Source organism: Simochromis diagramma, unplaced genomic scaffold, assembly GCF_900408965.1.
Source record: "Simochromis diagramma unplaced genomic scaffold, fSimDia1.1 OVJJ01000453.1, whole genome shotgun sequence".
Lineage (NCBI taxonomy): Eukaryota > Metazoa > Chordata > Actinopteri > Cichliformes > Cichlidae > Simochromis > Simochromis diagramma.
Window position 1 is genome coordinate 525683 of NW_024387471.1, and position 25602 is coordinate 551284.

The window sequence follows — 25602 nt, forward strand, 5'->3', positions numbered from 1 at the left end:
CATCCAGCACACGTGACCCTCCTTCAAAGTTATTCGCTTGTGATTAAGATCACCCAATTTGATCCTTTAGCATTTTAGCTTACATGTGAAAAGCCCAATTTAATTACAGGAACTCCAGAACACTCAGACTGAAGCATTATTGGGAAGGTAATCGCTAAATGTGTGAAGTGAATTGTGGTATTGGGAGGTTAATGGCAGCCAAGCTTCCCTTGACACAACAGAACAATTATAGGGTGTTTTGGGTGCTTTTAACATCTCTGTGCCACCTCACTGAGCTGCAAGGTGGAAATTGCACAGATAGACAAATTTGCTTGTGTTATGCTAAATGCCATGTGACCCTCTAGCATATGACATAACATGACATAGTCACACAGTATTTACAAACAAGTTATGAAACTACTTTTATGCTTAAAATATTAAATGTATATAATTTAACTTAAAAGCAAATTTGATGCAAAATGAAGCTGAAGCTTGTTGTGACCTCAAAATGTTAAATATGATTGATTGACACGCCAATTGTTGCTCTCACTGTAACAAGCCATTAGAAACAATGTCTTTTTATATTTATTCCTAAGTACGAACAGCCTTTATATCAGAATACTTTATGGAAGGAAATTATGTTTATCTATATATCACAGTGAGGCATTATGCACAGGAACACCTACATTTGCTGGAGTGTCTTGGCTCCTTATTGGTTGAAAATGCGGTGATGAAGCGCAATGTGTGACAAAGAAAAGGCAGACAAATGAATTCTTGATAATGAATCTGAGCAAAGCGCCGGCCTGGTCAAACCCAACGATGACAATCCTCTAAGAAGCTTTCTGTAGCACAAATGTAGATCAAGTTTTTGCCACAAGATGAAGAAAAAAGGCTGATACTAGCGTTAGCATTGCTTTACTCAGAACACTTTTCCCAGCTGAGTATGGTTCTGAACTTAACAGTGGCTCATGAATCGCTGCACAGAATATGCACATTTTTGGTAGGAATGTACATTATTGCATGATGTGAAAACATTGATTGTTGTAATATTTCATTATTGGCAGAGACCGTGTTAAGAGCCTAACCTGATACAAGCCAGGAGGACCCCAAGCTTTACTTCTTGCTGACTGTTGTTTGACTGTTTTAACAGCCAAACAGATGTTTTTGCCACCATGAGGATTATTTGACGCACTGTTTGTAAAGTGAAACATGTTGAAATTAACGGCAACATTTTTCCACATTTAGCTCAAAACCTTACAAAAACATGTCTTTTTTGAGTCATTTTTTACAACATTTAGTAAAATAATTCTAACTTTTTATATTTAAAAAACAGTTTTAATGTTAAATCTAAAATAATTAAAATAAATAAAAGCTTTATGAAAACCTCCGGTGCAAAAGTGTGCTGGTAGGGGTCAGATTTTGGTATTACCAGTATTTTGCTAAATGTTGTAAAGAATGACTTGAAAAAAACATTTTTTTTGTACGGTTTTGAGCTAAATGTGAAAAAATGTTGCAGTTAATTTCAGCATGTTTCACTCTACAAACGGTGCCCATGAGGATTAACAATGAGGTCTGATATCAATGTTGTGTTTAGTGAACACTGAGAAATGCATTGATTTCAATGCATAGAAAATAGTGAGAATAAGATAAGATAAGACTTTATTGATCCCACAACGGGGAAATTTTTGCGTCACCTCAGCTCAGGTACAGATATATGAAGGAAATACAAAAATACAATTAAGTACAATCAATGAAAAAAGTAAGATACACTATATACAATGGTAGCATACACAGTATGTGATTATGGATATAGTTGGAAATATGGAAGACATAAACTATATAGCTTGGAAGGTCATGGAAGGTCCATTATGCATGAAGTGGTTCACAGTGTCCAGTGACTCATGACATCGTGATTGAGGAGTTATAGAGTCTAACTGCTGTTGGGATGAATGATCTGCGAAAGCGCTCCTTCCTGCAGCGAGGGTGTTTCAGTCTCTGACTAAAGGAGCTGCTCAGCCCACTCACAGACTCATGCAGTGGGTGATGTGGGTTGTTCATGATGGATGTCAGCTTTACTAACATCCTCCCCTCACCAACCACCTCCACAGACTCCAGGGGACATCCCAGCACGGAGCTAGACCTCCGCACCAGTTTGTCAATCCTGCTCCTGTCCCTGTCCGTGCATCCACTCCCCCAGCAGGCCACTGCATAGAAAAGGGCAGATGCTACCACAGTGTCATAGACTGTCCTTAACAGAGTCCTGCAGACTCCGAAGGACCTCAGTCTCCTCAGCAGGTGGAGTCGACTCTGGCCCTTCTTATACAGGACGTCTGTATTTGTAGTCCAGTCCAGTTTATTGTTGAGGTGAACACCCAGGTACTTGTAAGAGTCCACTATCTCAATGTCTTTCCCTTGGATGTTCACCGGTGTTGTAGGGGGTGACTTCCTCCTGAAGTCTATGATCATCTCCTGTGTCTTGCTGGCGTTGATTTGGAGTACGTTGGTCTCACACCAGCCAACAAAGTCACTGATGACCCGCCTGTATTCCTGATCATTCCCGTCTGATACGCATCCAATGATGGCTGTATCATCTGAGAACTTCTGTATATGGCAATCGTACAAATTATAACAGAAGTCTGAAGTGTAAAGGCTGAACAGGAAAGGTGAGAGCACCGTGCCCTGTGGTGCCCCCGTGCTGCAGATTACCACCTCAGACACACAGTCATGGAGCCTCACATACTGTGGTCTGTTGGTAAGGTAGTCGATGGTCCATGCAGGCAGCTGTTTGCCTACTCCGGCTCCCTCCAGCTTCCCTCTCAGTAGTGTGGGTTGGATGGTGTTGAAAGCACTGGAGAAGTCAAAAAACATGATCCTCACAGTGCTCCCCGCCTGCTCTAAGTGAGAGAGGGATCGGTGTACCAGGTAGATGACAGCGTCATCCACCCCAATTCCAGAATGGTAGGCGAACTGCAGGGGGTCCAACACTGAGCCCACCAGTGGCTCAAGGTGGTGCAGGATGAGCCTTTCCATGGTCTTCATCAGATGAGAAGTCAAGGCAACAGGCCTGAAGTGGTTGGGCTCCCTGGGGTGTGCGATTTGTGGCACCGGAACCACACAGGAAGTCTTCCACAGTTCAGGAACCCTCTCCAGGCTCAGGCTCAGGTTGAAGATGTACAGGGCCACCTGACAGAGCTGGTCTGCACAGTCCCCGAGCAGTCTGGAGCAGATTCCATCCGGACCTGCTGCCTTCCTTGCCTTCGTCCTCTTGAGCTGATTTCTCACCTGATCAGCTGTGAAGTAGATGTGAGGCTGGGCTGGAGTGGGGGGTGGGGCTCGCTTTGTTGTGGATAGATGTGTGGATAGGGGTGAAGCAGAGTTGTGGTGAGAGGAGAGCTCAGGTGACAATGGCATTGCACCCGGAGGGGGGGGGCGGCAAATGGAGGGGGGTTAATGGAACCTGGGGGGTGGGAGAGGTGATAAGTTGTCAAATCTGTTAAAAAACAGATTCAAGTCGTTAGCCCACCCCCGGCCAGCAGACTCTGTGGCTCCTCCATTGTCCTGGAAATGTCCAGAGATTTGTTTCATGTTCCTCACATTTACTGTCTTTGTCCTGTGAACTGACGTTAGTCAAATAAGCACTGTGATGATCACATAATCTACACAAAGAAAATGTATGTTATCATAAATAATCTTATTTTAGCGAACAGGAAATAGAGCTGTGTGTGTGTGTGTGTGTGTGTGTGTGTGTGTGTGTGTGTGTGTGTGTGTGTGTGTGTGTGTGTGGCAAAGTGTTTCTGAGCAGTGTACCAGGGGCACGGAGAAAAGTTGTCGTACCATAGGCACGAGGAGTGTGTGTGTGTGTGTGTGTGTGTGTGTGTGTGTGTGTGTGTGATGTTTGCCAGCAGATCTGCCACCTTTGTCTGTGTGAAACAGAAAGCTCAGCTCTCATTGATCAAGCACTCTAAGTCATGGCAGCTGAGAAATCATCAGACTGACAGCATGGCTGCAGATTGCTTTGACTGCCTCTTTAGCATTTCACAGATTTAAGTCCAATGGAAAACTGATACCTACTATCAGCAATCAATACAGCAGGACCCCCTCAGCACTACTGTGTCTCGCAGCTGCTCACCACTTTGGGTTTTGATGTCGATGCAGAAACACACTGATCATTTCATACCACCAAACCAATCACACACTGGATTTCCTCAGTGGTGAAACTTTGGCTTGACTTGCATTTTCAGGCTCTTAGCTTGAACAACCATTCTCAGATCTTTCCTTAAAACCATTCAAGCTCCGCCTTTACAGGTTCTTTAAAGTCAGAAAACGCATCTTCGGTACCTTATGTAGCAACAGATAAGGCTTGCAGCAGCCAGCACACACAAAGGGATGCAGAACTGGATGTGCTGTCAGGTAACTTAATGAAGTTGTTAATTCTTTCACTGAGTCACTTGTTTGTCAATGTGCCCTGGCCAAGGGCAAAGCAGTTTTGCAGTATTAGCATTCATCTCTTTGGCCTTTTCATGAATAAATCAGGCTGTTAAAATTGCCACATTTACATCTCATTTTACAGGAGCACAGAAAGACGCTATAACTGCCGATAGTTAGCTTTGCAAGGCTCTTTTCTCTTTGGAGTATCTGTTATCACAGATCCAGGTTTCAGAGGTTTTAGATTTATTTCTTCGTTTATCATGATGCAGAGTACAACATCAAAAACACTGTATTACCTTACAACAGAACTTCAACGCACTGACAACAGGGTTTAAAAAACGATTGTACCAGTGCATGTTCTTCCCAAGTCAGCACAGAATACATTTGAGCAGTGCTGATTATCTGAAACACCTCACTGGCATGTGCACTGGGAACAGCCTGGAGCTGGGGGAGGGTTACAGTGGTGTCTGACCAGCTAGTAACTGAGAACTCAGAGGTTCAGTACAGATCTCATAGCGATGCCTATGCTACCCACATACTGTCTGTAGGTGGGACTGCCACCAACCAAACCGACCTCCTCTAACACCTGTAGCCAGATCTGCTTCCACGTCTGTATCTTACGTTCAGTGCAAGTCAACATGTTTGTTCCATTTTTCCATAATAGAGACTCATATTCATTTGTAACACACGCAGATTCTAGGTTTGATCAATTCTATTACCACGAGGTGATCGCTTTCATCAGACACAAACGGGCTATAGGATGCATCAGTAACACACAGCAGCAGTGCTCATCACACTGAACCGAACCAGCTCCAGCTAATCTCAAACCACAGCTCGACAACTACATCTGCACAGATCCTCACTGAGCTGTTAGTTAAATACTCTTGATACAGGATGGCTAGCTAACAGGGGTCAATCTTTCTTTGTCCTGGAACTCTCTACATCCCCAATCTGTTCCATAGTTCTTCAATCCTCCTGTTGCTGGGCATTCATGCAAGCCACATGAATCATGCAGATGCATTGATGTCACAATAATCTCCTGTGACCTGCAGCTATTAAACACTATAAGCTAAAGAGTGTGAGAAGTACAGGTCCACGTGGAAGTTTCTCTCTATGTGACGCTTCACTTTCCAGAAGTGAGGGAAAAACATTTGTGATGTGTGTGTGTAACGTACGAGTGTGTGCATACAGGATGAAAACTGTGGATGATTCTCCACCACAGTACAAAAACCACCTGTGCCAGAACGTGAGGGGCTTGCAGTGGGGTGCATGCTGCATGTCATCATGTGTTAAACAGCAGTGTGTTATCGTACTCTCACATGCCTGTAGAGGAGAAATGGCAGCCAAATGTGCTGCAGCCAGCATTGACTGTAGCCAGGCAAGACATGGAGCCCAGGCTCACACAGTGTCCATACAGGGACACTTTATTCATACACAACATTAAACATGACAAAAAACCCAACAAACAAAACCAACTAACAAAAATTGCTCTAAGCTACAGCTACAAGGCCTCCTGCAACGTAAAGGCACACAGCCCTTTGTGTCGTTCTTCAATCAGTGTCAAACCAAACGGGTGTTAAGACCAAGTGATCCTTGAATTTAATAAAAGATGTCAAGAAACAGTTTTGGAAAATGCGAGTCCATCACATCACAGGTTACCAAGTCTAATCCTGTAACCACGAATTGGATGGATGATGACTTTTGAGTTTAGTTTTGGTTTCTTTACTTCTCTGCAGTGGACGGATGCATCAGTGAGGGTGATGAGCTGCAGTACCGGGCTGTGGTTGGCTGCTGTGTCATGTGGTACAAGCAGAATCATCTATAGTTCAACGTGACAAATACCAAAGATTTGATTGTGGACATTAGGAGGACGCCTGTTTCAGTCAAGGGGGGCGATGTGGAGGAGTATTAATACCTTAGAGTACACGTTGACAGTGAACTGGACTGACCACTGCCCTCTACAGGAAGGCCCAGACTCGTCTCTATTTTTGGAGGCGTCTGAGATCTTTGAACATCTGTCGGACGATGCTCAGGATTGTCTATAATTTATTTCAGTTTGTTACTGCTCTTATTGTCTTGGAGCGATTGTAACCACATATTTTCTTAGGGATTAATGAAATATTCTGATTCAACAAAGGAAAAAAATAATCACAAATTTGTACATCGTGCACAGATAAATGTGTGTCAGCATCCCTGGTGTCGGTTTACACAGTTACTCTCATACTAAACTGACCTGTATTAATGCATAACATCAGTTTTTCTTTTTGTTTCTATGAAAAGTTTTCCAGTGAATAACTGAACAAATCTTATTTTTGATTTTCTTATTTTGCTGTAATAACTTACCTTACAACATAAAGCGACTGCTGTTGTTTTGCTTCTCTATAAATAAAATTGCATTGAATTGAATTAATAACTTGGACTTCGTTTTGCAAAGAAAAAATATTTACTCAGCATTTTTTGGAAGCCAGTCAAGTCCTTCAGGGAATGCAGTGATTGACTTGACGTGTTGATTTGGATTCAGGCCTGCGCCACCCGAAAAAGGCTGAGATTTGAAATATTTAATAATAATTTAAAAACTCTTTAAAAAACTATTGGCTCTGGTGGCTGCTGATGTTGATATTTTTTAAGCACTGCATTTTTATGTTACTATCATGACATTAAAAAACCCCCAACTCTCCCTAATTGTTTTAACTAAAGCCTTAAATATTAGAGCTCTCCTGCCTTAAAATACTCCCCACATAGCAGATTAAAAATAGGCTATACTTAAGACCCAAACCTGTCCTTAATCTGTAAAGCCTCAAGGATCATCAAGAGGAAAAGGGAGGCGGGTAATCCAGTAATATATGCATAGAAATGACCTGTGGCATTCCCCATAAAGATAGGGCAGTAAAGGTCAAATAGCCTCCAAACTGCACTAGAGTTTAATTAAAAAGACAGAAGTGCATTTTGAATTAGAATTTTGTAGTGGACGGGCACATTCACTGTTCAGTGAAAAGGTGAGCTGAGCCTGTACCTGCCCATAAGCCATAGCACCATCTTTCCATTCCTTTAATGTCAATATAGACCATTTTATTAAGACCATAAAGGTCAGTCTGGAAGGACAGAGGATATCAAATAAATGGGATGAGAGTAAAAACCACATAAGCTACCACTGGCAACTTAGTTCAACTGAGCTTGAGTCGTGTCAGAAGGTAGAGCAGCTGACAGTCTGGTGTCGATGACAAGAGTGGAACCCAGTTTCAGACACATGAATGGCTTCCCGGTTCTCATCTACATATGTTCCCCCAGTTCTACAAGCTGTTCGTTCTCGTGCCCCACCCTCCCTGCCTGCCAGGCCCGGGAACCGCTGCCAACCCCCTTCGATGCCTTCCCCAGACCGCAGCTCGGTTCATGTTGAAGCCTTTCACCTTCATCTACTAAAACGCCTTCAAACCTAAAATGAGGACGTGGAAGCTTCCTCAGCTCTAAGAGCAACTGGTGGACAGTCCCAGATTTGAAGCCCTATGGGAGTGTCCCTAAGTGGGTCTTGGACCCCCTATTGACCCTCTACCTAATCACATGAGCCAAGGTGTGAAACTGGGTGAGGGTCACAATCAGCCAGGGTTTCAGGTGAGCTCATTGTGAAACCTGGCCCCACCCTATCATGTGATTTCCTGAGGTCAGATGGCCCAGGATGCGAGTGGGCGTTAAGGCGTCTGGGAAGACAGTTGGTGTTGTAAGCCCCGCCTCTGTTCAAAGATGGTCGCTCACAGTGGACGTAGATGCTTCTTTCACTCCTCTCTCAAACCATCTGTCCTCTCTGTCCAAAATGTGAACATTGGCATCCTCAAAGAGTGACCTTTGACCTTTAGATACAGATGGACTGCTGAGTCTTGTCCTGTGGAGGTGGCTCTTCTATGTTGTGCGTTTCTGAAGTGGCTGTTTGGTCTCTCCGATGTAGAGGTCTGGGCATTCCTCGGCATACACCACATTGTTAAGTTTGTGTTTTGGAGTTTTGTCTTTGGGATGAACCAGTTTCTGAGTGTGTTGCTGGGTCTGAAGTAAACTGGGATGTCGTGCTTGGAGAAAACTCTCCTGAGTTTCTCTGGGGTAAGCCCAACTAGGATGACTGCATGTTTCAGAGGGAACCTGATTACTCCAAGTTTGTGTTCCAGAGGGTGGTGGGAGTGAAGGAGGAGGTACTGGTCCCTGTGTGTGTGGGCTTCAGGTAAACTTCAATGTTGAGGTTTGACATCCATGTTTGTGTCTGTAGATATAGAATATTTAGGACGTAGGACAAACCATACAATACTGTATAAGGCTCAGCCACCTATTTATTCCATACTTATTCTATACTTGGAAACAAGTGCAGCAATGTATTGAAACATACAGTGTACAAGAAAAACACAGTATTTCCAATTCACTGCCAGTTCCACCATTACCACTTTATTCTCCAATCCAGACTTGACCCTTTCTCAAGGTTTCTTGTAATTAATTAAAGTAGTACTCAGGATTATTTCTCCAGGCTTCTTGAAGGACTTTCCAAAGCCTGGTCCAGGGCTTTCCATTAAACTGGTACTTGGTGCCACATGACCGCAGCAGTCATGTGTTGCACAGCTGTGCGCTACAAAGACCCTATAGTCCAAACATCTTTGCCTCCACTTCCTCTTTATTGTTCAGTGGACATGAATTGCAATTCCTCTCCCGGTTGAACATCACTTACACAACACTTCATTTTTTCACTAGTGGCATTCCTGCGACAGAGAATGTGGTCAAAGACCATTCCCCTGTTTCCTCAGTGGGCACCTGAGTATACTAACCTTTCCAATATAAACGCAGTAGTTCATAAATGGCTCTCATAAGTTGATCCTACACTGCTTCAGTAATGTGGGGTCTGGGCTCAGGGGTGCCCATGTCTAACCCATTTCCTGTTTTTCTACCCAGGTATGCTTTGACCTCGTTGGCAGTTGTAACGCTGGAGCCGTTAAGCATAGACAGGACGCGGACGTGATGACAGCACTACTTTATTTTCGAATGTGATCACACTGTGGTTTTTGTTGTCAGTGGGACACAGACACTCCTGTTCCGCTCTCACGTCTCTGCCCCTCTGACTGTCACTGTGAACATATAAAGAGACATAATCACACTCATGTCCCAGCACACCTGTTCACCCCGCCCCTGCGCCGCCCCGAGCTCACTGCGTCACCCCTCTGCAGCCGGCCAGAGACCACACCCACGCCACAGCAGTATGTTTGGGATCACTGTCATCCTGAAAAACGAAGCCGCTGTCAATCAATCCCCCACACCACTGTCTGCAGTGCCGAACCACGACGTGGCCTCCACCATGTTTTACAGATGGCTTTGCACGGGTGGGGTGGCTGTAGCAGGTCATTTCCTCATTGGAAGGTTGGTAGTTCGATCCCTGGCTGCAGCCCAAATATCCTCGGGCAAGACACAAACCCAAAGCTGCACTCTGATACGTCCATCAGAGTGTGACTGTAGACAATAGAGCTTGTGTGAATGTGTGACTAAGGCAAGTTGTGCGCTTTGAATGCTCAGAGTAGCAAAGTGCTGTATAGGAACCAGTCGCATTCACACACTCACTGTCGCATCTCAATCCCGACCTCTTTTCATCTATTGAACCAGAAATGTAAAATCTGCATCTATCACTCCATAAGACCTGTTGCCACTGATTTCCAGTCCAGTTCTTGCACAGTTTGAAACACCTCAGCCTTTTCTTCTTGTTTCTGACAAACAGTAGAAGCGACGACTGCAGGGCGAGATACAGCTCTCAATTATTTGCTTGGTTTTTTCCCCCTTTTTCTTAACGACATGACGTTCAGATGCTGTTAATGTGCTATAAATGTCGAGCATAGTTAAGGAAACCAGTGCATATTTACTAGGGGTGCAACAATACTCGTATCGATATTGAACCGTTCGATACAGTGCTTTCGGTTCGGTACGCATATGTATCGAACAATACAACATTTTTAATTTATTTTATCAGCTTTTCTTCTGACGATGCTGTCTGTGTTGAGAGCTCAGTGGATCTGCGTTCGACTACTCCGTCTAGGCTGCACTGTCGAGCGCAGATCCACTGAGCGCAGCGCAAGCTAGCAAGACAGAAGCTAAGCTCGTTGCAACATGGCAAATTGAACCTCCCCCCACCCTCATTCAGATCTGGCCTTTGGAACTATTTTGGTCTTCAGGTGAAGTATGACCCTGAAGGTAAGCGCGTCATGGACTAAAGTAAAACAGTATGTTGGATGTGCCACGCAATGCTCAATTACATGGGTGGGAACTAGTGCGTTAGCGCAGTTAGCTCGTTAACGTGTTGGCCGCCCAGCCCCACGCACGGGGCGATTCACGGTAGCTCGTTAACGGAGATTTGCCGTGTTGTGGCGTTAACGTCATTTCAGATTAACGCTGACAGCACTAGTGGGAACACAACGAATATGACTGCACATTTACGCCGACAGCATCCTAGTGCAAAGACAAGTGGAAGCAGACAAAAACAACAAGCACGCATGCTACAAGCTTTACCCGAGTCATTTAGACAGCTGTTAGCACATGATTCTCCTTATGGGGACCTGATATGTTTAATATGCTGCTGAGAATATAGCCCAGAAGAAGCGTATAGTATAGCTTTTATTTTGAAAGAGCCATTTCTCTGTAATAAACTCTCTTTTCCAAAGATGAGGGATTTCTCCGTCAGATTTATTTATTTATTTTTTATTACTTTGTTGTTTCAGCAACATTAAATTTAAAAACTGTACTTTTGAGTTAAAATACATATTTATAATTTGAATAAATGACAAATTAAAAAAAGCATGAACATTTTTTTGTATCGAAAAAATATCGAACCGTGACACCAAAGTATCGAACCGAACCGTGAATTTTGTGTATTGTAGCACCCCTAATATTTACTACACATTTGTCATATTTGGTTCCTAATTACTTTTTTGCATTTGGGCCACTTAAGGCTTACATCCAGCTTGTCCAGGGCAGAAGGCCATCAGTGCCGACTCACTGCAACATGTGGCCTACATCCACATGCTCACATTAAGAAGGGAGACAGAATGGATGTTGATGGAGCCATGAATCAGCGGAGTTGGTCTAAAGACTGAATATTTCAGAATGTCGATTACGACCTTCAATTATTCACTTGAATATCCTGTTCTTTAAAAAACAAGTAATCACACACTAAACTGCTTGTTACATTATTATTATAAATGTAATGATGGAAACAATTTGATCCGAATGAGATTTAAAATACATGAATGTTAGAGGCGAGAGGCTTTTCTATTCGCCGTCTGCACGCCCCTGCAGATAAAGCTTGACTTGATGTCACAGTCAGGCCTGACACTGATATGCAAACTGACAATGCGTCATGAGCCAGATAAAAGCATGATGCATTTTTCATTTGTATTTACACACAGGGTTACACAGTGACTGTGGAGTAGAAAGTTGATCTCAGTGAGGAGAAAATGTGAACGATTAAACTGACCCATCATGTACATGGAGGCTTATCCCTCACTGATAGCCAGCTTTTCCAAACATTAATAAATCCAGCAGTGTTGATGGTGCTGTGCATTTGCTGGCAGTTACAATCTTACTAAAACCACTGTAGAGGAAAATTGAAGTTGGATTAAAAAATGAATGAACAGATAGATAAATGAGTGTTTTCCTGGTGCTGCCTTTTAAAACGGATGCCGACAATTTACAGTTTTCCATTAACAGATGCCCAATCGCCTTTCCACTCCTGCATCCAACCTTGGACTCCTCACATTAGCACCGACACGCACGCCACAGTCTTCATTTTCTGCACATTTTTAAACTCAAATGTGTCAGTCTGTCTGCTCTCCATCCTCCTCCGAGCTTTCATCCCTCTGTACTGTGGAAATCAAATATCAGCATAAACAGTGTTGTCATGCTATTACCAGTATCACCAGTGTAAGCTCTGGTTTCACAGGGATCATAAAATAATCTTGTTGTATTTTCCCACATTCAGAGAGAGAGTGAAGCACAAAGATCATAGCTTTGATTGTGTTTGCATTTGTGCTGATTCTTCAGGTTTCCCCTGGTGCGTTTATTATTGTTGTTTTTAGTTTTTATTGCAGGTGTTGTGCTGGAGGATTACTATTTCTCTGCTGGTGGGACTACATCGTTCTGGGTTTCAGACGCCTGAAGAATTCTATTAACCTTGATTATGTCAGGCCTAATAACGTGTCACCCTGCTAAATAGAGTGGGGTTCACGTGGAGAAGGATGTGGGTGCATCATGCACTCGACAAAGCCAGCGGATTATAGAAATCTTTTTGTGATGTTGCTAACCTGAGTGGACAGATCGAGATAAACTAAATAAGTAGAAATAAAATAGTTAAGGTTGGTGTGTGTGTGTGTGTGTGTGTGTGTGTGTGTGTGTGTGTGTGTGTGTGTGTGATAGTGCAGTCACTGATTGCCCTGGGTGTGGCGGGCCCTGGCTGTGGCGGGCCCTGGGTCTCTTTGTTGCTCTGCAGATCAAATGTGGATGCTGCAGTTTGCTATATTTGCCATTCATTAATCCAAAGGCAGGGACCTCACATGACACTAGACATCCAATCAATTCAGTCACCTTGAACTTTGAAGATGAAAGACTAACATGTTGAAACTGATCTCATTCCTGCTCCAAAATACTCCCCCCGTGTTACAGTCTGGATTGCTGTTGATCACAAACCGTTCACATCAAGTCAGTCAAGGACTTTTGTTCTCTGACAGATGACAGAAGCCGGCACTTGTCAGCAGGACTGGTCCTCAGCTTGAACAGTATTGTGTTTGCCCATCTTTCAATGCCAGTCTTGAGCCGCAGTGAGCTCTTGTGCTCCCAGTAATCCCCGTAACCTGTCTTTGCTTTTCTTAGAAAATATAAAGGAATCTTTAAGTAAACCAAGTAAGGAATTAAAAAAATTCCCATGTTGTTGCAGTATATTAATGACTAACCTCGTAATGTGGATGGATTATCTCAGTTATTCTCCTGACTGAAGTTTGGTCCGTTTACAGCATCCTGCCATTATTCTAACCCTCAAACAGAAGACTTGCATAACATACGTGTCCTACCTGCCACGGAGAACTTGTAGTAATGAGAATCGATCTGATCTTCATGTTACTCAGGGCTACCCTCCCGACACTGTTCGTGACTTGGCTATTATTCCAGTCTTGATGTACTCGTTTATAAAAACTGTCTCTTGACATTCTTAACAAACTACTTCTGACCTTTTATATAAATGCAGAGACAGAACGAATAAACCTCACTCTGTACCACCTACAGCTGTAAGGACCATCGGAGGTAATGTCCATGAAAATGGGAATTTATTAAGGTTGCTCCAGTTATTAATTGGAGATCTGATACTAGAGGCAGAGCCTGCTTGGCTTGTGCTGCTAAACTCGCTGTTGCTCCTCGACTTGACCAACAATCTTCTTTGTTCCTCACTTTTTGTACTTTGCTGGAATTCAGCTTGAAAGAGCAAAGTTTATATTTCAATGATATTATATATAATATTTAAATAAACAGGAGGTTTGTCCTGTTTGCTCATTGAACTCAGTTACTGCACTGTTCACATAGTCGCCCGCCCGAGTGTCGAGTTTAACCCTCAAAGGCTGATCGTCATCACAAGGCAGGCGGCGTTTTGAAAGTGATAACTCAGGAACGAGGCAGATGTTTGAAACTGATACCACAGCTGTATCTACTGAAACTCTGACAAGTTTCAGTCTCAATGACCTCAAGGTCAGAGGTCGAGTTCACACTTTGTCATGTTATTATTCCAGAATGAATTAAATTAATCTTCAAACACAGTACAGTGGTGCTGTGATTAGCACCGTTGTCTCACAGAAGGTCACAGATCCACCAGGCCGGGGCTTCCTGTGTGGGTTCTCCCCGTGTCTGTGTGGGTTCTCCCCGTGTCTGTGTGGGTTCTCCCCGTGTCTGTGTGGGTTCTCTCCGGGTGCTATGGCTTCCTCCCACAGCAGGGCTACGTTAGTGTAAGTGTCAATGTGAGTGTGAATGTCTGTGCTTGTTAGCCCTGTGACAGACTGGCGACCTGTAACCTCGACCCTTCACACAAAAACTCATCATGACAAAGTTTAAAAAGAAAAAAGTTTGCTTTAAATTCTTGTGAATTCTGTTAAATTCAGAACTATGAGTCAGACTGAGCTGCAGCACGGCTCTGTGGACAGAGGAGAACCTTCTGGAAGGGCAAACAGCACAACACCAATCAGGCCTGTGTGGGGGAACCCACTCCTAAGTAAAAGCCACGTGACACCTGGAGTTTTCCAAAAGGCCCCCAAAGGACCAGAAACCAAATCAACTGATTCTGGAATAAGACCATAAACTGACAAGAATACTTTGATGGGGAATGACGCCTCTGCATGATCACAAGCATCAATAACTCCACACACTGGTACGAAGAATGTCCCGAACAGTAACAGCACAGTAACACTAACAATCAGTACATGAGTATTGTTACTAACATGATGGTTGATTCATTTGTGCTGGCTAAGGGTGAAACTCACCGAAAGGAAACGAGAAAGATTTGAAAAACGTTAGTGTGTCCTCGTTTTTATGATCGACGGTCGAATGCATTTAAGTAACGTACATGTTTTGTACTTGAGTATATCTCACTACTTCATACTTCCACTCCACTGCATGTCACATGGAAATGTACTTTAGTCTACTGCAGCTTTTAGCTTAGGCTTTAGCTTTAATGTTTTTAAAAGATGAAACCAGTGGCTCCACCTAACCTGAAGCTGTGGTTTGGGTAATATTTCACTTATCAAAGTGGACACGAAACACTCCACATATTCAGGGTCATTCACATCATGGAGCCCTGCTCTAAAAACTGTCATAGATTTAACTCCATCCATCCATCTGCTTCTCCTTTTCAGGGTCGCGGGGGCGCTGGAGCCTATCCCAGCTGTCGCAGGGCGAGAGGCGGGGTCCACCCTGGACAGGTCGCCAGTCTGTCGCAGGGCCAACACACAGGGACAGACAACCATTCACACCTATGGGCAATTTAGATTTTCCAATTAACCTGTCCCCTATTTAACTCTTTATGTGAAAATCTAATTAAGAAATAAGTGTTTAAACTGAGTTGTTAGAGCATGTGTGGCACCATCTCGTGTCAGCACAGACGTCACCAGGTTGTTGGTTTCTGCTAACAGACTTATATTAGCTCATGTTAGCTAAGTAGTAACAGAGCCAATAACTCGCGTCTTTACTTATCATGTGTCTGCAAACCTTCACATTACAGCCAACAGGTGGATTTTCCAGTTTCAGCTGCAGCTTCAGACACACTGTGAACAGCATATCTGTTTCAACATAAAGCTCATTGTTGCAGCCAGGCGCGGTGAAAAGCCCCTCTGACTGCTGTCAGGCTCTTTGTTTTTCACTGAGTTAGAGGAGACAAAACTAAAAAAAGACTTGTGTATGTTGAGAAGGCTAGTATCGAGGTTTTCCTGTGAGCTTTCAAGACTGAACTTGTAATGTTTTCTATATTTTAAAGTAGTCAATTTGTCAGCGCTGAGGAAGCTAAGCGAGAGATTGCACAGACCACCCTGGGGCTTTACGCGATTCGTAAGGAAGATGGCGAGGACAAACCCGAGGATACCGGCGTAGCGATAGAGGGGGTGAAACTTCTGAGCTGAGGAGTATTTCCTCGGATGTGCCATGCATGTTGGACTGTTTTACATCCTCAGGAACTAAAACTCACATTCGAGTTCTTTCAGAAAGTGCTGATGAACCTGGACGGCAACAAACTGTCCCAAAGATTGAACATAAAGATGCTTCAGTGATCGAACAAGTGCTGAACAGTTGGCCATGTGACACGTTTGTCCCTTTTTACTGGCGTTTTGATTACTTCACTGGAATTAACCTCCCTCACCAGTTCACCTCATTTTTGTGTCTTTGGGGTTTTCTTACTTTTGTTCATTATTCTAATTATAATGTTACGTTTAATTCACATTTATAAAATCATATATTCAACATGAAACTACTGCAGAACATTGTCAGTACACCTCAGTTGTTTGCTTACCTCCGAGCTCGTTTCCAGCTCGTGAGAGAGGGAGGAGCAGCCATCAGGGCATCTTTGAACCAGTAACTGCTGCTGTACATCAATAAAATCAGAATATGTTTAACAAACTAAGATTTCTACTGTTGACGTGCACGCACAGCAACGTTTGAAAGTCTAGTCAACTAGCTGGGCAAATCTCTAGTTCCTAAAGTGTTAATTTTAGACAGTTGTATTGTTTGCTTTCAGGATGGAACGTGCAATAATTTCTATATTTTACCTTTTGAATAGTCTATATTTGCTTTTCATCATTAGAATGTCAGTGTGGCCTCGTCCACGTCTACCTGCCTAATGACTGACTGGATAATATGTAGGTGAACATCTGGAGTTTATAAGATTGACAGCTGTGCTGTTTGCAGCAAATATTGTTTAAATATTGAGCTCTTACAGTTTGTTTTTACTCAATGTTCCTAAAAACTGCAGTTCTTACTTCGTCTTGTATTGAAATGTACGTTTCTGCAGTTTTAAAATGGTCACCATTTATTTAAGTTTTCAGAATTGTATTTCCTGTTGTTTCTTTCAATAATTTAAATAAATTACTTTTACATGAAACATCACATGAAATGCTCCCCTAAATTATATACATAAGTCTCTGTATGAGCTTATATAAATGTAACTTAAAGTTATTTAAAGTAATCAAAAAACAACATTTTGAAATTTTGTGTTAACAAGTGTTTTAGGCATAAATACTCTGAGTACAGTCGACGCAGCTCCTGTGTTTTTTCCTTCATCACATTCTGAGTTACTTTTAATAAGTAAGAAATGTATTACACACACTTTTCATGTGGTTGTTTTTCTGTGAGCTGCATTGTTTACACTGAACAGCTGATGGCACTGAATATACCTCTGTGACTGGACTGAACCAAACCTGCTGTCCTGAATGATCTACAGAGGAAACAGCTGAGAGCTGGAGCTAAAGAGCAAAAGGGAGGAAATATGAACAGTCTCATCCTGGGCTATCAGACGTCTTTCAGCAATAAGGTGGGAATGCTACTCAAGACCACGAGGGAATTCCAGGACTGCAGTCTGTCAGTTGTCCCAGTAGAAACCACAGAGCACTGAACCTGCTGTAGAGTCATTGTGTATCACAGCAGGCTGAGCAAAGGCTGTAACTAAGGAGTTTTCAGGGTCATGTGATCCACAAGTTTTAAGTCTAATGTTAAAAGTAGAAACTCTAGAAGCACGGGACTCGATGTGGACACAAAGGTAGAGTGGGAAAAATAATACGGTGAGTTCAAACTAGTTTGACGGTGAGAACGCTGTCGAGAACATGTTTCCTGTTGGAGCTGCTGGTCGAATCTGAAGAGGGGGACGAGTCCAACGTTTTGGAGCCCAAACAGAAACAAACGATCCTACAGGAGGAAGAAAAGTCGAGCTGAACAGCAGGTTTATTAGAAATGATCGATGGAAGATGGAAGACAACTACAATGTCTGTGTCTATCGTGGGACAGGATGTTGCCCACTGCTATCAGGGAAGACGATTTGAATTTAAAGAAACTAAAATACTTTTTAAACTTTTGTTTCAATTACGAATAATAATTGAGTCCGATTTGACCAATCAATAGTGCTTTTCATAACACACTGTATAGCACACACACATGTGCATCTGCATATATCTGTGTGTGTCTATACACGCACCAGGCACTTATTATTATTATTATTATTATTATTATTAGTAGTAGTAGTAGTAGTGGTCGTATTAACTGCAATAACAAAATAATTCCCAATTCGGGTTTAATAAAGTACATCTCATCTTACTCTCTCCTCTGGTCTGTTACTTTGCAACATCTACCAGTGCAACACAGCAGACACACACACTCGTTACTGTGTGCTGAATGCAACAAACATGACGCAGTGCAAAAATGCATGTTGTTTGTATCACTTTTCAGAGTTTGATTTTGTAAAATTGTAGCAGAGCAGGAAAAGCAGAGTTTTACAGAACATTGGCCAACGACAGCATCCAAACATGAACTCTTACAGCAGGCGTAGATCCTACAGTCCCATCCAGCTGTCACCCACTCTCACTGCAAAGATGAAAACAATCTCTCCATTCATAATTCATCTGACCAAACAGGTTTTATCAGTGGTCGACACTCAGCCAATGATACACACAGACTAATTAATGTAATAGATTACTGCTTCATCAGCAAATTAGGAGCCATGGTTGTCTCTTTAGATGCAGAGAAAGCTTTTGAACAGGTAAACTGGGAGTTTTCATTAGAATCTGCACAAATTTGGATGGTTCAGTCTTCATACATTGAATCTAAATGCAGTGTTAGGATAAATGATCTTACTTCCCAAACCTTCAATGTCGGGACGGCCACCAGACGGGGCTGCACACTTCCCTCTTCACTTTTGGGTGTTTGTATGGAAAAACGTAGATATTAAAGAAATTCAAAATGAAACTACAGACCATAAGATAAGCCTGCATGCTGACGATGTGCTGCTTTTCCTTTGGAACAAATAAACTTGTCTTCTTAAAACGATCACACTGACAAGTTCTCATCAGTATCAGAATACTCTGTTAGCTGGAGTAAATCAACCGGTGTGATCACCTCCACCACCCCACTGCAGCTGGGTAACATTACAAATTTATGTATACATTTTTCCACCAAGCTATCGTTATGATCCAATGTTGTCAGTGTTTGTTTATGTGACTCCTCCCACCAGAGGATGGCTGTGGGTTTTCCCCTTTCTCTCTTAGGAGGTGGACACCTGGGCGGAGTCTCTTCCTGTCCTGGGATTGGATAATTGGTTGATCACCTCCAGTATTTAACTACCGGATGACAGCCACCTGGCCCCCCCTCTCTACTAGCCTCCACATCCAACAAAGAGCATGTGTTTTGAGTCGTTGTGTCTTTGCCCATTCATGTGCAAGTATAACTGTGTGTGTGTGTGTGTGTGTGTGTCTTAATTTTGTAAATAGCTGTAATAGATTTGTAAAGCAGCAATTGTGTATTTTGTTCCCCTTGTATGTATCCTTCACTGCAGCAGCCTGGTAGGGGTGAGGAGCCATTTTTGCTGATTGAGTTTTCTCCTGTTTGTCATTTAGAAACTTTGGTAAGTGAATTGTCTTGTTTTTCATTTGTGTAGGAAAGCATAGGGACCATCAGGGAGTTCTGTTTGTTATTTTTAACACTGCTCACTGCTGAAGCAAATAAATGGCTGCTTAGCACTTTAAAAGATACTGTTTGTGTTCTTGCTTTGGTGGAGTGGGAGTGGGAGTGGGCCAGTTTCTTGTTGCGTTCAATACACGCCCAGACAAAGAACGTAACACTATTGAACTATATTCCTCTACTAAATATGGCAGAAGATGATATCACAGGTTAAATCAACTAAATGTTCTGTCATGGCATGAAAAGTGAATACAACATTTTCAAAATCTGGAATGAACAACAGCAGGTTTGTTGAATAGCAGCTGTCCACACGTGTATCCCAGCCTCAGCCAAGCTGTGCATCGTAGCCAAAGCTAACATGGAAACAAATACATCACACATACAGTCCTCACTGCCCTATGCCCAGTTTGTATATTACTCAGTGGTTGGACGAGTGTATTTCTCTCTGGTCCGCACTGATCACTTCCATCACGTGGCTGGTGGTGCTCAGCTGCAGCCCCAGCTCCCCGTGTCTCTTGCTGGGGGTCTGCGTAAGTCTAGCGGCCTCCTGGGGGCCCGGGATCTGTTCTGGGGGATTCTCCTTTTTCTATTTCTTTGCTTATTGTTCAGTCTGGTGTTCGCCCCCCGACTGATGCAGCATAACATCCACAAGACAATATGAATAATAAAGTAAATAAATAAAACAAAAATGTTAACAAGAGGAGCCTACAGCGAGGCTACGGTGCTCCTCCTGGGAGAGCAAATATGTTTGACACAACAAAGGATTCAGACCATAATTCTGCTTGGACAGGACAAAAACCCCAAACCAAAACGCTGCACAAGGAACAATCCGTTTACTATTATTAATAAATTTGTCCATAGCTGTCAAACTGGCCGAGGATGTGAGAACATGATCACAGTGCAGCATACTGCAGCCACTTCTCTCTGCAAACAAACCCGCTAACATCAGGTTTTGTGGGACGTGATGCTGATTCGGTCCGGGCATGCTCTCTCAGGTGTTGAACTCTAACACTACTGGGGACAACACCCACAACATGCTCATTTTACCCCGTTACCCCTGTGATGCTATGACAGCATGAACTCTGCTACAGCTTCCATGAACGGTTTATTGTCAGTCCCAAAAGTTGAATCTGTTCATCTGAAACCAGCACCGCCGATTAACAATGACCATTGATCAGTGTGGCTGTTGATCAATGGTCATGATAATTTCCGTATTAATGACCATGAAACTGACGTTGCGGCTCACCGTTAGTCAGAGGTGCTGCTTTCAGTCATTATGCAAATGTGCTGTTTATAAACCTGCATCAGCTGAGACTGAAGTCTCGTTCAGTCGACTTTGATGGAAGAGCTGCAAAGAAGAAACGTAACGCTGTCAGAAACCTTCATGTCTTCATATCCTACTCGAACTCCATTAAAACATTTAGCTAAAACAGAAGAGTGACCTCATCACAGCGCTAAGCATCGATGTGAAATTACAAAACTTTCATTCTCACAAATCCAAAAATTAAACAGTTTCACAAACCGAATGCAGATTAAACTTCAAGGTTGTAATGGCGGCTCGCCATAAACTACAAGCTGATTTAACATGAACGTAACTTCAAAAACAACAGCAGCTGTTTCCTGACATCAGCCCACAGGAGGCCACGACAACACAGAAAGGATCGAACTTAAAGTGTTTCAGTATCTTCAAAATCGTCTTTGTGATGACGTAAAGTCAGAAATGGATATATTTGAAATTTTAATAATAGTTACATTCTTTAAAAAGATTTTAATTGGAAATAATTCATTTTTATTGGCTCCAGCCACCCACGACCCTGATGGATAATTAATGTTTGATTTATTCAAAAGCTGTAGCTACAAAGATGATTGTTAGAAGGGAAACACTTACTGTTGCTAATGTTTACTGCATTACAGTGGATGAAAAAACAATTCATTGCAGTGTTAAAAAAAAAAAATAATTAAAACCTTGTCTGTAAAATTAAAAAATGATTAGTTCCAGATTTTATTCCCATTTAAAGAAGTTAAATTATCCAGTGTTTTATTATCAGTTATACTTACAAATATACCAACGATTGTGTTTCTATACAGGAGCACAGAAACACTCGATTTCTGCCAAATAAAATCTTCTATTTCTATTTGTACGTATCGAAACTACAGTCTGTTCCAGGGAATATGCAGACCACGTGAACACACTTGGTTACACAGTACTACTGAAACGCACACACTGATAAATAGATAAAATATTACACAAAAAGAGAGCATGAATCGTTTGGTCATAATGAAATGTTGCTGTGCACCAATTAGGTTCGAGAGATAATGAATTACTGTGACGAGGTTTGTTTCCGGTGCTTTGACTCTTTGTGACTGTTGTTACAGAATCACTAACTTATTTATTTTCTGCTGTTTTTGTACTTATCACACACGTGCCCACGGAGACAGAGTCTGAAAGGGTCATAAATGAAAATAAAATATTCACATTTTTAGATACAAACGAATAAGTTTCCTTTTTTAAATTTAGTAACAACAGTTCTTATGTTGCAGTTGCCGTCACAGTAGTGAAATACTCCATCATGTCCCAGTTTGTAGGCGAGAGAAGCTATAAAGGACGTGTCTCTGCTAATGTGACATAACGTTTCTATTTATGGGTCGGACTGTTTCTGTGCGGAAAATCAAGTAAAAGTTCTTCAGGCACTTTATTACCTTTTAACTTTATTAATCATGATAATGTTTCAATATCAGAGTTGCTGCCATTTCCAATAAAATCATCACATTTCAGCGAGTAGTTACATTAATATTGTAACATCATGCTGTCAGTCTTTTATGTACATAATTCTTTAAAAACTGAGCCTTGTTATTCCGATACACCGATGCAGTTACTACCTGGAACCAATTTAGGAAGATTGGCTCACACTCCTGTGATGGTTACTAGTGCCTGTTTAAAAAGATTATATATGAAACAAAATACTAAGAAGATAAAAATAAAATACACATTGAAAATACAATCGAACATTTAACACTTGGTGTGCTGCGTTCGCTTACTGCCAAAACGTCAGCGGTCTCTCTTACCGTAGGTAGTCTCTCCGACACAGGATGAGATTGGCTTTGGTGTACAGAGTGGATCCCACCTCGCCCAGTCTGCAATCACAGCAGGCACACTTGAGGCAGTCCTCGTGCCAGTACTTATCGAGAGCCTTCAGCAGGTAGCGGTCCTTGATCTTCCGGTTACAGCCGGCACAGCCTTTAGGCTTGGTGTCCGGCTGGACGGAAAGCATTTGTATACCTGGGAGAAGCACAAACAAAGCTTTAAAATCATCGAGCAGGTAAACACATGAAGGATCACAGAACGATTAAATGAAAAAAATCAAAACCTGGATAAACAGAGAACTAGTTACATACATGTAATGCACTGTTTAAAATCATGGCAATTAAAAACATTGACAAGAAAAGTGAAATAAGACATAAAATCAGGGATAATGTGCTTTGATTTTAATGCAGCCCTCAGTCTTACACTGTCGTGTTTGTACAGTCAGTGTTATCACAAAATGCTCAGAGTTACAGATTTGCTTTTTAATTGTGAACTGTGATGACATTTACTACATGTATGTATGTTGTAGGTATGTGCGTGTGGTGTTTTCCTTTATTTGGGAATATTTACAATAAGAGCTCCGTAGTGTAGTGGTTTACAGATCGGCCGTCCAGAGAAGACATAAATACCTTTGGGCTTTTGCACCTGTTGTAAGAAAAATCTGGCAAATCAAACATGCAAAGCTGCTGTGAATCAGGGAGCAGTTCAAAGAGATCCAGAATGAGGTTTAGTGCAAAGACTGCAGCAGCTTCCATAAAGGTGTTACAGTAAAGACGAGCTGTGCAACATTTATAATTCAGACTGAAACAACAGTTTCCCTGATTAGCACATCAGTCAGAGCAGGATGTGGTGCATTGTTTGATTAAAGAAACACTTCTTACAGGAACCCGACACTTTTCTGACCTTAGCACACATGTTTGCCTTACATTTGATTATGTCCAGGCAGAGCAGCTTTTACACAACGATGAATGAAAACACTGAGTTTCAGTGCATGCCCACACAGACCCCACGCCACAGTTTCCCAGCTCTTTTGCACCTTAGTCTTTGGGGGTGTGGTTAGAGCCGAGGAGGTTTGCAGTGGCCTGTATTGTTTGGCCTGAGCTAACTATGGGAAGCCTTTGTTGGGCCGTTGAGGCGGTGAGAAGGTGGGGGTCACTGAGTTTTTGCATGAGGCTGGAATTAGTATTCTCCTGCCATTCTCCGAGGAGTGGCACGGTCCCACTCCCCTTTGTCCCCCACCCCCGCCCACACACACAGACCAGTGTTTAAGCTGCGTGTTTAGCTCGGGTCATCTTTAAATATTAAAACCTGTCAGAGTTTGAGGGCTGCACCGTGTCGCTGTAGTCGTTTGTCCTTTGAGGTTACTAACATCGTTTTATTATGTTAGTTGGCTTAGTTGTAAGTGCAGACTGATCAGTATTTACTACCAGATAACTTGAACCTGCTGTTCACTGGAAGAAACACAGCGTCCTCCATCGTGTTTAAATGTCACATGAAAACTGCGTTGAATGTGTTCAGCAGCAGGAAACGATGCAGTTTGAATGACATGTGTTTACAAACTATTAATAATCTGTAAAAACAGATGTGCGTCCTTTTAATCTCCCACAAATTCTGTAAAAAGTTAGTTTTTCTCGCCGCGGTGCGGGAGGCGGCTCAGCTCGTTTGTGTTGTGTTGGGGCTGCCGATTTGTTAATTGGCTGGATTTAGAGAACGGAGCGCATGGCTGCTCCCCCGCGCCCGTTCAGCGGCACTGATCCGTCCGGCCTCGTTAACACTACAAAGTCCCCGCGACTCATTACCAAACCAAAAGAAGCAAGAGTTTCCACAGCCCTTTTACTGTGCCATAAACTCGGCAGAGAGGGGGGAAGCACGGCAGGAATGTGGCCGCTTCGCTTTTTCGATTGCCGGGGAAGTGCTGAACAAAAGCTCCCAAAGAAAGCTCGGAGTACTAATCATATCTGTTCACTTGCTGCTGGCTCGTAGCCTCCCTTTCCCCCGTTCATTGTGGGCTTCTAAGCTGCTGCTGCTGCGCGTCCGCAGCATCATCGTGTATCATCGTGTGAATCCCGAACGAATGGAGGACGGCGAACAGAGACAACAACGGTGTTCCAGTGCGAGCTGATGCTCGCGTTTTCACCCCGAGTTTAATCACTGTTGTCGTGGGAGCGCATTATCGTTAGAGGCCAATGACGGATTTCACAGACTCGCATTTCCACGCACCTCGCACAAACACATGGAACAGCACCGTGTGGACCTGTCTGCCGTTTAATTACTGACAAAACGCACACCGCTCTCACGCATTCGTGAGGTGCTCTCGATAAAATGAGGCAAGTTAGATAATGGATCGTTTCTAGCAAAAGCAGGTCAGATGTGAACGCGTCGCCTTCGACGCAGAGATGCTGTAACTTGTCGTCGCAGAACACTCCAAGCACACAGAAAACGTTCCGTTCATACAAGCCGAAGCCAAAGAAAGCGTCTTACCGAAACTTTTCTCCCTTTTCTGCATTTGTTGAGCCGCTGGAGCAGCCGAAGCACCACCATGCAACCCGGAACCGCCTGGACCGGAGATCAGCTGTCTGCAGGCAGACTGAGATCAGGCTTTGTTAGAGAGGGAACAATCCAGCACGGCGGCCAAAGTGGAATGAAGAGAAGGAGAAACACCGGCTAATAAAACGCAGGCGGATGCGTTTGCTCCCGTCGGGCGTCGCACAGTGTGTGAGAGCACGTTTATCGGTGCGCAGAGAGAGGCAGGCAGCGAATGACAGAACGACAAAGAGATGCTTCCCCTCCACGACACTGGCAACCTCATCACAGCGGCTCCTGCTGCATGCTGCTTGGCTCATCAGCAGGCAGAGCAGAGGTTACGCACAGCGGCTCCCTCACCGAGCAGTAAGCGCGCTCTTCCCAAACTCTTA

General features: G+C 43.0%; 1 protein-coding gene across 3 annotated transcripts in view; it reads right to left on the reverse strand.

Moving 5' to 3' along the window:
* lmo3 (LIM domain only 3) overlaps window positions 1-25602 on the reverse strand; it is a 52678-nt gene that overhangs the window by 24117 nt on the left and 2959 nt on the right. For 2 of the 3 annotated variants that reach the window (XM_040015070.1, XM_040015071.1), the window contains exon 2: window positions 22669-22882. In XM_040015070.1, coding sequence (XP_039871004.1) covers window positions 22669-22874 — 206 coding nt within the window. In that variant the 5' untranslated portion in view covers window positions 22875-22882. Of the gene's footprint in view, window positions 1-22668; window positions 22883-25168; window positions 25275-25602 lie in introns of all 3 variants that reach the window. The other variant, XM_040015069.1, reaches the window with a different exon arrangement.